The 16,108-nt window shown below is 37.9% G+C and overlaps 1 protein-coding gene and 1 pseudogene across 1 annotated transcript; one reads left to right on the plus strand and one right to left on the minus strand.

Annotated features, from left to right (window-relative positions):
- Positions 1-3,794: 3,794 nt before the first annotated feature.
- LOC119779034 lies at positions 3,795-9,329 on the minus strand. Its single transcript, XM_038278533.1, has 11 exons — positions 9,310-9,329; positions 8,435-8,521; positions 7,634-7,774; positions 7,402-7,532; positions 6,181-6,317; positions 5,985-6,078; positions 5,561-5,660; positions 5,210-5,469; positions 4,909-5,095; positions 4,305-4,432; positions 3,795-4,112 (listed from the first exon to the last, which is right to left on the minus strand). Exons 2-11 carry the CDS (start codon positions 8,514-8,516, stop codon positions 3,795-3,797), a joined length of 1,578 nt encoding a protein of 525 aa, XP_038134461.1. The 5' UTR covers positions 8,517-8,521; positions 9,310-9,329.
- A 1,810-nt stretch (positions 9,330-11,139) lies between these two features.
- LOC119779035 lies at positions 11,140-13,474 on the plus strand (annotated as a pseudogene).
- Positions 13,475-16,108: the final 2,634 nt, after the last annotated feature.

Consider the following 16,108-nt stretch of genomic DNA (forward strand, 5'->3'; position numbering starts at 1 on the left):
ACTTTTCATGTTCATACTTTTCAGTTGGCCAACATTTCTATAAATCCTTTGTTTTTATTGGTCTTCAGTAATATTCTAATTTTCTGATATGATGAATTTGAGATTTTCATTTGTTGTCATTTGTAATCATCAAAATTAAACAAAATAAACATCTGAAATATATGAGTTTGTATGTAATGTATGAATATAATATACAAGTTTCACTTTTTAAATGGAATTACTGAAATCAATCTACTTTTTCATGATATTCTAATTTTATGACCAGCACCTGTACTTAACAGGAAATTATTATATATTATCATATTTTATTAATTTATGTATATTTAAACAAATTCATAATATTTTTTTATAAACCTGCTTGATTATTCATAATAATAAATTGAGGCGAAATAATTTTTTTCCCCTTAGGACACATTACGGTAATGAATTTGTGACTTCAAAAACAGTTAAAAAACATTAAAAAATTTATTTTGGTAGCCAACAATGATCTGTCCCAAATATTAGAAATAATGATTGTCCAAATAAAAGTGGATTATTTTAATTTTTTTATGAGTATGACCCTAAAATTTTCTAAGACATTCAATAGGTTGGGTTCGTGAAAATCACCCAACTGTGTTAACTGTTCACTATTAATGTCTTGATTTACACTGTTGCAGTGAAAAAACCCCAACTCAAATTGAGTCAAATCCTAAAAGCCATTAACACTGTACAGATAAATATTTACACTTTTGTAGTGTTAAATTGCATCTATTACACTTTTTATAAATATCAATGAATAAAAACATGTTATTGCAAAAATACATTTCAGAACTTTTATTTCACAAAAGCATGTTAGAAAAATATTTAATTTGGCATTTTTAACCATTACAAACATACTCCAGAAACCATTTACATATGCAGCATTTAAAGGAGAAAAAAAAAAATGAAGTCATGCAATAGGTGTATCTGCCGTGCCAGGTATCCTAATGCAACTTGTTTGCATGCACATGAACTTTTGGGTGCACAAGACGATGTAACAGGTCATAACAGTGTACCACTTAGCAGCACTGGCTCCAGGCCTACATAAAATGACAATATGGAACAACATATAAGGCCATATGTCCTATACTTCATTTGAAGAGTGAACAATAAGAAGTAAAAGATAATTTATGTGCAAAACTCTCCATAAAACTTTTCATATGCAGCATTTAAAAAAAGAAAAAAAAAAGTGAATTGACATGCAATAGCTGTACCTGCCGTGCCAGGTATCCTCATGCAACGTATTCATATGCACAAAAATGTGTGCCTGCTGCTCCATTACTGGGCCCCTGATAAACAGCTTATATGAAGTTGAACACGAACAGTTAAGAAAACTGACCCTAGGTCTGCATAAAATGACAATATGGAACAACATATAGGGCGTTATCTGTGGTACCATACTTCATTTGAAGATCAAACGGTTTAAAGTAAAATAACTCACTTATGTGCAACACTTTTAAAACATTATCTGGATGCAGCCTGACCTTAAAGGCGTGGTAATGATTATCAAAACACAAGGTTTCCATCAGTTTTCCACAGAGCAAGACACAGTCATCTTTTACAGCAATCACGTCAATCTTACAAAAAACAGGCATCTCATCTGTTACTTCAGTACATATAAGAAAGTCACGACGGTATTCTGTACCGTGATATTTGATCCATTTGGCAGAAAATACACTGGTTGACAAAACTGTTCCAATTTTTGCAGCAATTGCTGTGCCCTGTTTTAACTCATTAAGAGTCACCATCTTTCCTGGACCTAAAGTTAATTTTTCCTTGCCAAAAGATTCACGAACCAGTGCCATATAACTTTGGTGCTTTTTTGCTAATGTCTTTGTAATGTTTTTAAAACTCTTTAATTGTTGTTTGAAGAAATTATGTTTAGCTTCGTAACGCATGCACCATGTGTGTAAAATGGGACCGATTTTCCTTATGCTACGAGGGTAATGTATCATGAAATGATGCTTTGGCAAGAGATTTATTTCAGGAAATATTTGCTTGAACAACTGATGATGACTGATGATTAAATGTTTGAGGTATATGGTCATGCCCTCTGACAGGACTGGGGAAAATACAATATTGACAATCTGTAAAAGCAAAATTAAAAGATCCCAATGTTTGTCATCTGTTTCAATCAAATCACCAAATAACAAAGGCATATTGCGTAATAAGCACCAAGATTGTATGGCATTTAGTCCCAGGTCATTACTACCATCCCTTAACTTATCTGTTGGCAGAGGTGGACGGTTTTGCTGCTGGCTGAAACCATAATCATATGCATGTATTCTACCAGCACTTAAAAAGTTACTTTGAATGTACTTCAGAATCAGTTTCGCCTCAAACTGACCAACCCCCTCTAAAATATCATGCATTATATCAACAGAGAAGTTGTTGGCTGTGTTGAAATATTGAAGTGAATTCAAAAGACAAATGCGCTTCACACCATATACATGAGGCAGCCTTGGGTCTGTTTGTACAGTCTGACAGTGCTGTGAATGTGTATTGATAGCTCTGAGGACAACTTTGAAAACGGTGTTTTTCAAGGGGACAAAAACGACAACAATATCGAGCCCCAAATGATTCCACAAATCCAAACAGGCCATGTAAACCAAGATTGTCCCCAGTAACCTGAACCAAAGTACCACGAATCTTGTGTTCAACATTTGGAATTTGAAGTCCCTCTGTCTCAAGCACTTTCAGATCACAAACAAGTGGTTCAAGTATCAAATTAAAACTGTATCGCTTGATATCCTGTGCATGGAATAGAGCACACAAATGAATATTGTTTAAAGATGAATTAAAAATTGGGGGGAAATTTCTTAAAGTAAAATATATAGCGCCTAATTTATGCAAACCCTTTTTGGATCCCAAGACATTTGCAGTTTCAAAATCATCATAAAAAAGCTGAATCTGCAAGGCATCGTTTTCTATTGAGAATAGGGGACTTTCTTTAAAATAAGTGGCATCTCTCAAGTCTGCATACACACCTTCCCTGGGAATATACCTGGAATTGAACATTTCTGCAGTATCACCTTCTTGTAAAATACTCTTCAGTGTTTCCAAAATGGGAATATATGCAAATGTATCAGTTACAATGACTTGATCATATGTCCCAGTAGTTTTGTTTCTCCTGCTGTCAAATCTTGTGCCAAGCACTTTTTGTACAGGCTCAGAAAGTCCCCATTTTTCTCGTAAATGTTTGTTTAGTTTTGCTTCTGAATTTAAAGGTGTGAATGGATTTTCTAATACTTGGAAGGACTGTTCAATTTTTTTTCTTTGTTCTTCATCCTGTGGAGACAAGCACTGTAAAGCTAAATCCTTAGCCTGGCTGTGGATTTCAAAAATGACTTCTTCCATGGCTGACACAAACCTCGCAACATTAGACTGACTTAATCCAGCTGCTTTTACTTGTGCAATAGCAGTAGTACACATATCTGTAGTGCTGATATTTGACTTGGTCAGCAGAGTACCGGTAGATGTTGTGGCCGACTCTACATTAGTTGTCACCAGCTCTCCTGCATCACCAAGGTCTGCTCTGCTTGAACTGACGTTAACTTCTTGATTAGTATTGTCAGTGTGCTTGGCATTTAAATGTTTTCTAAACCCAGAAAATGTTCCAAGCACACGGCCACATCCAGTCTGAGAACATTTAAGACGAAGATTTTTTCCATCCAAGTAACCATGAACTACTCGTAAATGCCTAACAAGAGTATTCGCAGAAGGTAATTCAGACTGACAGACAAAACACTTCATGACTGAACAGATCCATTCGTGTACTAACGAAGCAACCGAGCCCGAACTTCAGCCACACGAGGACACTCCTTGACTTTTCCAACATCTATGTTGTACACAGTGGTCTGGATGAACGTGAACATGTTGTACAGCATCGGGTGGTATGTTGTTGCAAAAACATAATGCGCTTTAAACAGTTCGTCAAAGGCACCAATTGAGGAGGCCGACCTGCAAGCGATGGCACTTTTGTCAAGTATGATGAAAAATTGGTGGGCTGATTTCCTACTTCGTCCTATAGCCAGGAGGTAGGGCTGTGTGCTTGTTGTGATAGAATCCAGATGTTCTTGGATACTGGTTCCTGACTGACAAAACAAAAACACAAAACAGAGTATTACAATTACATGGTGGCAATATTACACAAATAAATAATAAATTAACACGTTTTTTTGTTTATGTATAGCGTTTAACTGTATGTGATCATGAGTAAAACCAAGGGTCCCTCAATGAAACGTCGTTGAATAAAATAGATAAATAAAAAACAAAAAAAAACAAACCTTCTTGAAGACTAACAGATGCTTCTCTGCTTGGGAAGCAGACACCTTTCCTGGTCTCTTGCGGCCTTGGGCAGAGGGGGGAATCAGGTGTAACAGCAGCAAAATTGATGCGAGGTCACTGTCCCAACCTGTAATCACACAAATTTGATGTTAAGTAGAAAATCAGCAAATTTTAGTTATTCTGCTATTTCAATATTTTCCCTTTCAACAAAATACAAGGCAGCAGGTGTATATGATCATCAGTTCTGTTTCTACTGAGCTATTTTATATTTAAAACTTTCACTACTCCTAACACAAAACATTTTTGAAGCATTTCACATTTGAATAAATCTATTGCACCTCAGGGCAACAGTAGCTGTGCTGTTCATACACAGCACTACTATAAAAATGTGCTAACCAAAAGGCACTGCAAATATGCTTTTATTTTGTTATTGTCCCACAGTGTAAGAAATTGTGTTAAAAGTTTAACTTGTGTTGTAAATGAATTATTCAATATTTATATGAAGTATAGGACATACAGCCCCCGAATTGCCTTACTTAACTCTTACATGGGCTATGGTTAAACACACAAGTGTAAGTGGAATGTGGAAAAAGTCAAGCTTACCAATGTCGTCATCCACTTCAGTGCCATCCTCAGGAGTGTCAGCTGCCAGGAGGAGATCTTCAAGCTCTCTGGTCGATGGAAGCTTTCTGCATTGTTGGATGATCTTTTTCTTGAATGCGGTTGTCCATTTCTCAAGAAACTTCCCCGAGACATCTTCCCCAAACATCAGAACAAAATCCTGTTCCACCTAGAGTATGGATAAATTAGAACTAAGATTTCACATCCCAACAAGTTACGTTCATTGTTGACTGCCAGTAAAATATATATATCCTTTTAAAAAATGTCAATCAGAAATATTTACCAAGCCTTTGACATCCTTGAAACGTGGAAAGACAGACAGTATGTTGCTTGACTGCTGTGGGTCGAGGACCATGTTGCGGCGGAAGTCAAATGTCAGCTTCATCTTTTTCTTGATGGTGTCCTCATCAGCTGAATGTTTCATCAATGCGACAGCTTCCTTACACTCATCTTCACTCAGGACAATCTCTGGGACAAACTGGGGCTCTCGTCTGGCAGCTGGTCCTCCAGGTCCATCTTCATGAGATGCTCCTGCAGATGATGCTACATATACAAAAAACAAGATAATCATATAAAAATAAGAGAAAAAAAAACTCTGACCAAAGAAAAGTTTTCATAATTAATTTAGTGTTACTTCCATATGATGATCGACGTTCTTTGGCAGCAGATCTCTGAATAGTTTTAATTCTCCAGGCCAGGTACCCAGACCCACTTTCACCATCATAATAATGCTCCTTTGATGATAAAGAATAAACATAGTCCGTTAATTAGATTGAAGGTGCTTCCCATTTGATTTTGACATAACAAAAAAAGTGTGTTATTTGAATCTACCACCTCCCACTTCTGCACCCTCATCCTTCATATAACCCCACCCACATAAAAAAGTGATGCAGGAAATAATAAAAAAAACTTGCAACTTAAAAAGTTATGTATGCAGAGCAATTTTATCACTTAAAGATGAAAGTAGCTATTGAAATATACTGTTAGAAATCAAAATGTTTCAGTTTAACATTTGACACTATCACAGCCATTATATTGTCTATATTACATTGACTTACAGAGCCAGTCCTAGAGAATGGATCACTGAGGTGGGGAAACAAGCTCACAATACCTCTGGCATACATTTCTTTTACCTGTCTGGGTGGTGATGTACTGCAACATTGAAATGAGAAAAAAATATATAGATGTCTTAGTTGTATGCACTGATTTTAATGAAAGTTTTACTGAGCTAAACAGAAAGGATTGACAAATTACCCATTCTTCTCTGTTATGTCAGCCGCTAGTATGTTCACCATTTTCCTTCTGGTTTCATCTGTCAAGGACTTGTTTCGATTATATTCATTTATAATGCTTTCCCCACCTGGCTTCTTGGTCAAAATGGTTTCTACCAACTAGAAGCAAAGAGGAAGAAAAAAGGGATAGTACACCCACAGAATGATGTACCTTTATATTCTCCTCACCCTCATGCTAAGCAGGACTCTGGAACACGTTTTTAATGTCTCAAATGCAGCCGGAAATTCAAAATTGTCTCCGATCTCTGGCTGCATTTGAATATTAAAAAAGTGTTTCAGAGTCTTGCTCAGCATGAGGGCGAGCAGAAAATGAAGGCACATCATTCTGTGGGTGTACTTATCTTTTAAGAATACATCATAAAGACATATGAACCGAATGGTTATTAAAATGCCACTTTAACAGGAAAAAAAAAACACCACCACCACTTTGAAGACCTAACACTGTTTTACTATATTAAAGGGATAGTTCGGTATTTTTGACATGAATCTGTATGGCATCCCCATCACCAGTGTCATGCAATCACACTGACTTACCCCTGGCAGCGTCCTGTGAGCAGAGTTCTCGTCCAGTTTTGGTCAAGCCGAAAGTAGTCCGGCAGGTTTGCTAGACCCAGCGAAATAAAACGTTTCTCTTCCCAAAACATTATGTGTTCAAAAGAGTGATATTTTTGCATCCCAAAAACATTGTAGTGGAAAAAGTCACACGTCGTTATCACTTGGTCCTATTTTCTCTCTGTTCGTATCAGTGCGCGCCGTCATTCAGACAGCGAGCTCAACAGCCAGATGCATGTCTCCCTCCGCCTAGCTTCTAGCTGGAAGGAGGGAGACATGCATCTGGCTGTTGTCAGGTTAGTAGGCCCTAGCTGTCTGAATGACGGTGCGCACTGATACGAACAGAGAGAAAATAGGACCAAGTGATAACGACGTGTGACTTTTTCCACTACAACGTTTTTGGGATGCAAAAATATCACTCTTTTGAACACATAATGTTTTGGGAAGAGAAACGTTTTATTTCGCTGGGTCTAGCAAACCTGCCGGACTACTTTCGGCTTGACCAAAGCTGGACGAGAACTCTGCTCACAGGATGCTGCCAGGGGTAAGTCAGTGTGATTGCATGACACTGGTGATGGGGATGCCATACAGATTCATGTCAAAAATACCGAACTATCCCTTTAATTCTTACATGTTTGGCTTCTGTGTCCAGCCTCTGCCGTTTACTGGAAGGACTCTCTGAAAGGATGATTGTGTCTTGAGAATCAGACGAATTGAGGGATGATGGTTCCGATTGCTCAGGAGACACCATAGAAACAGATTCTGTTCATGACAGGAGCAGATTGAAGGAAAAATGTTTATCACACTAAACTTGTATTTTATTCAATACTGTAATATAAATTACATATGCAACTGAGACAAACCAGTGTCAAGTTTGATGGTTAGCACTCCAGTTGAGGGATCCTTAACTACATCCTCAAATACATCATCATCCAACTCAGTTCCCGAAGTGTCAAAAACTTTCACATCTTCTGTCAGAGCTGGCACACCAAACTTTGCAAATGCTATAGGAAGACAAATACCTATGTCAATCAAACTTATAAATATTTTTCTAATGCTCACAAAAATCCAATAAATCTTTTTATGAGGAGAGACACTCTTCCTATGGAGGATAAAAAGCCCAAATTAAATAAATAAATACAGCATTAAATATTTAAATGTGTCAATAATTAATTAAATGTGTAATTAAATATAAAGTGCCACAATTAAATAAATAAATAAATACAGCGATAAACAATTAAATGTGTAATTCATTAAATAAATAAGGAATTAAATATATAAATGTGTCATTAATTTAATAAAATACGTCTTCATTTTATTTAAAAAAATATATATAATTATTTCAGTGTGCATTTAATGATTTCATGCGACACAGGACCTTGAAATAATTAAATGCACACTGAAATAATTATATCTATTTTTTTAATAAAATGAAGACGTATTTTATTAAATTAATGACACATTTATTTATTTAATTGTGGCACTTTATATTAGTGACGTGGTTTTAATTAATGACACATTTATTTATTTAATTCCACATTTAATTATTGACACATTTAATTATTTATTTAATTTTGGCACTTTTTATCCTCCATATATTTCCAGTTATTCGAAGCACTTAAAAGCTTGCAGCACAAAAGTAGACTCCAAAGTCGATTTCTTACCTGCGACCAAAAACTCTTTCAGATTCGGCTCTGTTATTCTGACAAATTTTTGGACATCACCCAGTCTGGTTTTAATCAACATGATTCCTGCAGCACACAATTGAACATGGTCAAAGTTGTATATGGTCATTACATAAAAAAAATACAGCAAGTGGATGACATACAAGAGCATCCCCGTAGCATCACAAACGTTCAAGATTAATGTTCAATGGGAGGGGGGTGCGAAAGCTGATGACTGACTGTACGCCTTACACTGCGACAGATAAAATTTTACAATAACGTATTCCCGTTCTACTACAAATCATGCAAATATACTCTGCTTACTCTGTACGTCGACAAAGCCGAAGAAAAGCATGCCGCCATTATTCAAACTGCTTCCTAAAGTTTAACGTAGCCTTATGTTAAACCACATCCTCAAATATCACCGTTAGACCAGTAATGCAAACGTTTAATTTAGCAACTTACGTAAACCATTGCCAGTTTAGAAGAAAACGAAATAAATATAAAGGTGGAAATGGCGTCTACTTGATGGTTTTAATGTTACAGTTGATTTTGAACCGCGTTTAAAACGGCGCGGGGTAATTTTTCCTCATACCGTGACAATTTTTAAAGCATTTTTATCAATAATAAAACCAAGCTATACTTCTAAATCAAGTGCAACAGTAAGTTAATTACCTTGCGGTACTGGTCAACTTGGGAACGCGCGCGTTTTAAGCTAAGTTTTCACTCAGTCACGTTAGCCGTTTTGAATTTGTGGTGTAAAAAAAAAAAAAAAAACGTGCTAAAATACGGAGCCAAACAACAAGGTGTTCCCATAAAACACATTTTTGGTTAAATCCCAACATAGAATTCGGATAAAAAGTGATAACACTTACCACAATCGTTCGAAGAGGAGAGGAGAGAACCTGTAACCACCCCGCCAGAAAAGTCTAGAAACGGTTGAAGATGAAAAAGTGGGTGGAGCTTTCAAGAGTCACGTTAACACGCCGTCTTTGAACTCTGATGATTTTCACCAACACTAGGGGGCATTCTACTCAACCTGTTGTTGCTTTTACTCAGAAAGAGGAAATATATTTTAACACAGCGTATTTAACACTGCCAAATTTGCTGTGTAGAAACGTTTGGAAACCATGAGTTTTTCTCCAGTATTCAGCAGCTTAGCATGGCAGACTAACAGCAGGGGTTTTTCCTTTGTTCCAGCCACACATCAGGGGAAGGCATTCCTTTGGAGGTGCCCACCTGTTTTCAAGCCTGGTTGGTCTGGAGATCTGGACTTCCAGATCCAGATCTGTAGGCTGGCTTTGCAGTTTTCTTTCATCATGACATCCAAATTACTCAAGCAAAACTCTAAATGGGCTAATTTTGCAAAAAAAAAAAAAATTCTGACGATAAAAAAAAAAAAAAATACTAACTTGAAATCACTTAATATAATAAAATCATTTCATTTAAAGGTATAGAGGAGGATCTTTTATTTCCAGGTGGATCATCTAAATAAATGTTCCTCTTAATTGTCAATCATTCTCGTGATATGGTTATGTAAGGCCGTCCTGCCTGCTCATCCCCATTTAGCTATCTTTTTCTGCGCATGCGCACTTTCAGGTATATATCTGTGGTGAGCTATGGTTTCAGACAGTCATTGAAGCTCACCTTTCTCACCGCGGTTCTTTGAAAATGGCCGAGGGTTTGTCAGAGAAAAGTGTCTACTAAGTGTAAGAAAACAAAAGAAAGGCCTCAGAAAAGGCAGATATATCCCGGAATGCTTTGTGTGGAGTTTTCCTGGAGGTTATGTACAAGGTTGTGCATGTGTGTTTGTTTTTAAAGTGGTTGTTTCAAAAATTCACCAAAATCCTCCATTATACTCTTAAGAATCTTGAAGAAATCCTTACAAATGAATCAAATTTCAATCTTTGTTGAACAAAAATCAAAGTATAAGAAATCAAAATTACACAAAACTTCACTTTGTATTTCTTACAGACAGTAAGGTCATTCAGTGGAATACTGGAGATGCCGAAAAGACGAGACATAATTGTCATTGTATTGATTGTGTTGCCTTGGGCGCTGCTCATCTTCTTTTGGCACCAAACCAAAATTAGCCTTGGTCCAACTGATCAAAAAGGTAAAATATCAATATTTGGTTAGCGCTATTCAGAAATTTGACTTTTTAAAGCATTTTGCAAACCTTTGTCAGCAAGTTCTGACATTTGTTCAGCTTGCTTTCTGCTTTAGTTTTGCTTAATTACCCAAAAGAATTAGGTTTCTTTTAACTTTTGTGCTTATTCTAACTTAACTTCTTGATACTGAATATAATACTCTCTGATACTGAAAATAACTGACTCTTATATTTGAGAAGCAAGTTTTAAATCTGTTGTTTAATGATGTTAGCATTTAGGTATTTTGTATTTGTTGATCAAAATTACTTGGACTTTTAAGCATGTGACCTGCTGATAACTTGTAAGAGTCGATAAAGCTGGAAATAATCAAATTTCATTCATCACTGATTTCTTGTTGTGCTAGGACTTAATATTGCTGTTGGTTAGATCTAACCAAAGAAAAGACAATATTCTCACCTCAAAGATCTCATAGATGTGTAATTACAGAAGCTGTAGCTTGGTGTCTTTTTGCTCCTCACTCATTGACACTGAGTGGTGGATTGTACTCCTGAGCCTTAAAGAAATCCTTCTCACTTCATAACTGGTATTCCAGCAATGGTGCGCAAGGAGTACGTTTACATCCGGCCCCCGCCCTGGTCCAAAACCCTTCCTACTCTCCACATCATCACTCATACTTACAGCTGCCCAGTGCAGAAGGCTGAGCTGACTCGTTTGGCCAACACTTTGCTTCATGTCTCCAACCTGCACTGGATCATAGTGGAGGACTCCAAGAATAGGACTGCTCTAGTTAGCCGCTTCCTTCAGGAAACAGGGCTTAACTTCACTCATCTCAATGTGGAGACCCCTTAAAACTTTAAAGCCAAAGGTGACCCCAGAGTACCACATGGTACGTTGCAGAGGAACCTGGCCCTGCGGTGGCTTAGAGAGACCTATCCTCTAAACTTCAGCAAGCCTGGAGTCGTTTACTTTGCAGATGATGACAACATATACAGTCTGCAGCTGTTTGAAGAGGTGAGCTAGTACATTTTGTATGTAGAGTTTATCTGTTTTTTGCTCTCTGGCTTTCCTGTTACATGTTTTAATAATATATCATAATGATTTCTGTAAATTCCTGTGAGTTATTTTTTATCTCTGCGCTTTCATCTAACAGATGAGGTCCACGAAAAAAGTGTCTGTGTGGCCTGTGGCATTAGTGGGTGGCCTGCGGTACGAATCACCCAAGATAAACGCTCTGGGCAAGGCTGGAAAACTATATTCGACCCACACAGACTGTTTGCCATTGACATGGCTGGGTTTGCAGTGAGCCTCAGCCTGATTCTGTCCAAACCTCAGGCTTATTTCAAGTTACAAGGGGTAAAAAGGAGGATATCAGGAGAGCAGCTTACTGAAGGAACTGGTGACTCTCAGGGAATTAGAGCCTAAAGCTTTAAACTGCACTATAGTATGATGATGTATCTAAATCAGGGGTGTCAAACTGGTTCCAGAAAGGGCCGTGTCGCTGCTGGTTTTCTTTCCAACCAAGCAATAGCACACCAGACCCCAGTCATCTCATTAAGTGAGTCCAATCTAAACATGATGACTTGATGAAATGACTGGAGTCTGGTCTGCTATTGCTTGGTTGGAAAGAAAACCTGCAGCCACACGGCCTTTTCTGGGGCCAGTTTGACACCCCTGATCTAAATGCTTACAGTGAATGTAGGCGTCTTTCTACAGTTTAGACTCTGTTTATTGGGATTTTAGGTAAATGACAACAGTATTACATAACCGACACAGAGAAGATCTGATAGACTACATCCACAATCCCTTTTGTTGTCCTCATCTTCCCAGCCATAATCTTCTTCCCTCTCTTACATGTAGCTCCCAAACCACACTTTCACACTGAGACACAGAATGCTTTATATCCTAGCTATCTATTTGTGAGCAGATGAGAAAATAATCACACTTTCTGAGAAGGAAGAGGCAAAAACTCCCTTTTAACAGGAAGAAACCTCCAGCAGAACAAGACTCAGTGTGAGCGACCATCTGCTGAGGCCGACTGGGGTTTAAGGAGGCAGAAGAAGAGATACAAAAAGCAACTGTAAGCCAGCTCCACAGGTGGCCCCGTCCAGGAAACACACATCCAGGGGGATGAGCTCCGAGCCAGCTCTCATTTCAGAGGACGAGGAGAACACATCCAGCCAGTCACAGTCAGAGAAACAGGATTACACTGAAAAACAGGCCGATCTCCAGAAGTCTATGCCTATAGCAGCATAACTACAGAGATAGCTCAGGGTAACCTGAGCCACTCTAACTGTAAGCTTAATCAAAAAAGGAAAGTTTTAAGCCTAGCCTTAAAAGTAGACAGTATCTCTGCTTCACGGGCTAAAACTGGTAGTTGGTTCCACAGGAGAGGAGCCTGATAACTAAAAGATCTGCCTCTCATTCCACTTTACTTTTAGAAATTCTAGGAACCACTAGTAAACCTGCAGATTGAGAGCGAAGTGCTCTGTTAGGAACATAAGGAACAATCAGATCTCTGATATAAGATGGAGCTTAGCCATTTAAGGCTTTATATGTGAGAAGGAGGATTTTAAATCCAGCAACTTCATGCTGTCCACCCGCTCCATGCCCTCCCTGTTTCCCAGTAATCCACCATATAACCTCTTTGGTCTTTTAGAGTGTACAAAAACAGTTTTTACCTGGAAACCCCACTGCATCAGATTGTGAACGCCCTCTCTATAGTGGTTCAAATTTTTGCTAGATATGAGATATAAGGTGTTGTCTGCAAACTCAATATTCTGCATTAGTATTTCATTATTTTCACTAGCTTTTTGCTCGTTAATGTCTTTCTTCTTACCCACAGGTCTTAGTATGGCATACACGAACTGCTAAGCCTGTGCTGATAAATGAGGACAAGAACGGATTTACAGACTCAACTGTGGAGATATAATCTTGATCTGACAAAGGTAAAAACATTTAGAAAAGCAAATTAATGCAGTTCAGATATTTTTAGGGGATTGGCCCAAAGTGAAAGGAAAGCTACAAGCATGCTTGGCGTGAGGGATTGCTTTCGAGTCAATGACTGGAACCAATCAACTGGGTTTCCTTAGATAGAAAACTTTCAACCAATCTGACTGTATGATCTGGTGGAATTGTCTCTGTAAAGTGCCTCGGGATGATATGTGTCGTTAATGGGCACTATAGAAATAAACTGAATGTGTGATGATGTAGCGACACTGGAGAGGTAAAACTCCCTTTTAACAGAAAGAATGTCGGTTTAGTCTAAGTGTTCTTGTTCTTAACTCTATTTAGGAGGAGTCATGATGTCACACTGAGCAGATAATTCAGCCATTTGATTCAGGCACTTGGAAGCAGACACATCTAAAGAGTGGAGGGCACTTTACGCCCGGACTTCAATAGAGGAACCCTGATCCATTTTTTTCAGCATATATGTGGGTCAGATTTTAGACAGATGAGTAAATTGAGGCTTATGTTTTTTTAAGCAACTATGAGACATGTTGAGAGCTGAAGGCCAGTTATTTTTTTTATATTGCAACAGTTTGGAGCAGCACGAACATTACATTATCCATCCCATCCTCCATTCTAAGATAAATGGTGATCAAAAACCAAGACTTTTAATTTAAAGTAGTCAACGACTTTAAACTTGAAGTCTATGAGCTCAAAATGGTTTTTTTTAATGCAAGGGGTTTCCATATGTAGCGCTCCCCTCAGTAATCATAGAGATGAGGGCAGGGCTTTTGGGTTCGTCTAAAAAATAAATGTCCAATTATGCTTAAACCTGATTAACTCACGTTTAATATTTGTTTTGAATTTCTCTTTTTACGTTTATACCAATGGACTATACTAACTTACCTTTGAACTAACAAGTTTAATCAAGATTATACAACCAAAATTAAATTAATTACTCATCTAAGGTAATAAAATACACCACACACTGTTTTAGAAAATCAGTTCTCAATTATTTACTGAATACCAAATGATTAAAGCAATGTAAAAATAAAATAAAAATATCAGAGCTTCTTATTCTTTAAAGAAAACAAATATTCAAAATAAGTCTTTTTATATTGTTAAACTCAGGATGAATTCCCTTTTTGTTTACACAGGAACTGTAACTTAATTCTCCCTCTTTTATAGAAAATTATCAAACTGTGGCGTTTACGTCTCAAGTAACGCTCGCTGGACGACAGTATTTCTAGCGAAAATAGTTTATTGAACACAGACACGACCGACTGATGACGTAGCACGTACAGACTGCTTCAGTGACTGACGTACATCACGCGCTGCGTGCATAGAACTCAAAGCTGCGTCACATATGCGCAGTATGCAATATTATGCACTTAAACTTAGACTCTACATGACACAAACTGAAATGTTTTTTTCTAGGTTAATGAGATATCCCTATTTTTGGTTTATTACAACACTGAACCAGAAATATGCAGAAATAATAAAAACCTAAACTTTGTGGGCCCACACACCTTAGTACTAAAGCCGGCAATCGTATTAGTTTTTTAAACCAAATGGGTACCCTTTAGTGTTCGGTGCAGGCCTGGGTGTAGCTTGAGTTCGTTGAAACCTCAGAACACACAGCTGGATGGTAGAAAAAAGTGAGTTGAGAAGAAAGTGCGTCCGGAGGAAAATGAAGACCCTTTCACTGCCGAAGATGCGGTGCTCGCTCGTCGTCTGCAGCTCCACGTGCCTCTCTAACAGTCTCTGCCACACAGTTAGCTTGCTGCTAGCTTAGCAAAGTTCTGTCTTCTCAGGTTGAGTAGCTCACTCAAACCAACAAAAAAGCCTCTTATAAATCTTCTGGAGAGTCCGTGTTGTTCTTCTCCACAAACTTGGTCAAAACATCTGTTTAACAGTCTCTTTTCGTTACTGTTTCTTTAACTGCCTCTTCTCCCTTTTCTCTCCAGTCTCTCTCCTTCTCACCCCGCTCCGTTCTCCGCACCAGTCCTGTTACGTTCCGGCCTGTCTCCATTAACCCCATAAATGCTGGTTTAAACAGTTTTACAGATACATACAGATACAGATTAATTTTTTACATTTTAAAGAAAACAATAAACATAATAAGCATAATACTTATTTTAAAAATGCTTTTAACATGTTTAGAACCTTTTAATGAATTTCAAACCTTTTTTAATCAGACTAATTATTTAATTTGCAAACTAGTATTAATTGATGTTTTTAACCGGGTTACACATACTTCTAAGCTGATGGAAAATGACAAGAGGGACAATCATGAACTAGATGTGGATCTAGATACGGCCGAGGCGGTGAGGCAGTGGGGGCAAATTACTGCGTCAATGGAGGGACATGAGGGCGAAAAAGAGCGTGGATCAAGGTAGAAAAAGGGTCCCAGCGTTCTCTGCACCTCGCCCTTCCAGCTGGTCCATCTTCACGAGTCATTTTCTACAATGGCGGTCATACAAACAAAACAAGCAGGTAAGGTACCAACCAGGAAATAGGCATAGTGTAGAACGGATATAGATTTGACCAATCAGAGGCCTCCTGTCTGCGGCACTGTCTGCGGTCACTTATAGTTATGGAGAGGTGTACCAGAGTG

The sequence above is a fragment of the Cyprinodon tularosa genome, unplaced genomic scaffold (assembly GCF_016077235.1).
Source record: "Cyprinodon tularosa strain WSP-4 unplaced genomic scaffold, ASM1607723v1 ctg1414, whole genome shotgun sequence".
In the NCBI taxonomy this organism is placed as follows: Eukaryota; Metazoa; Chordata; class Actinopteri; order Cyprinodontiformes; family Cyprinodontidae; genus Cyprinodon; species Cyprinodon tularosa.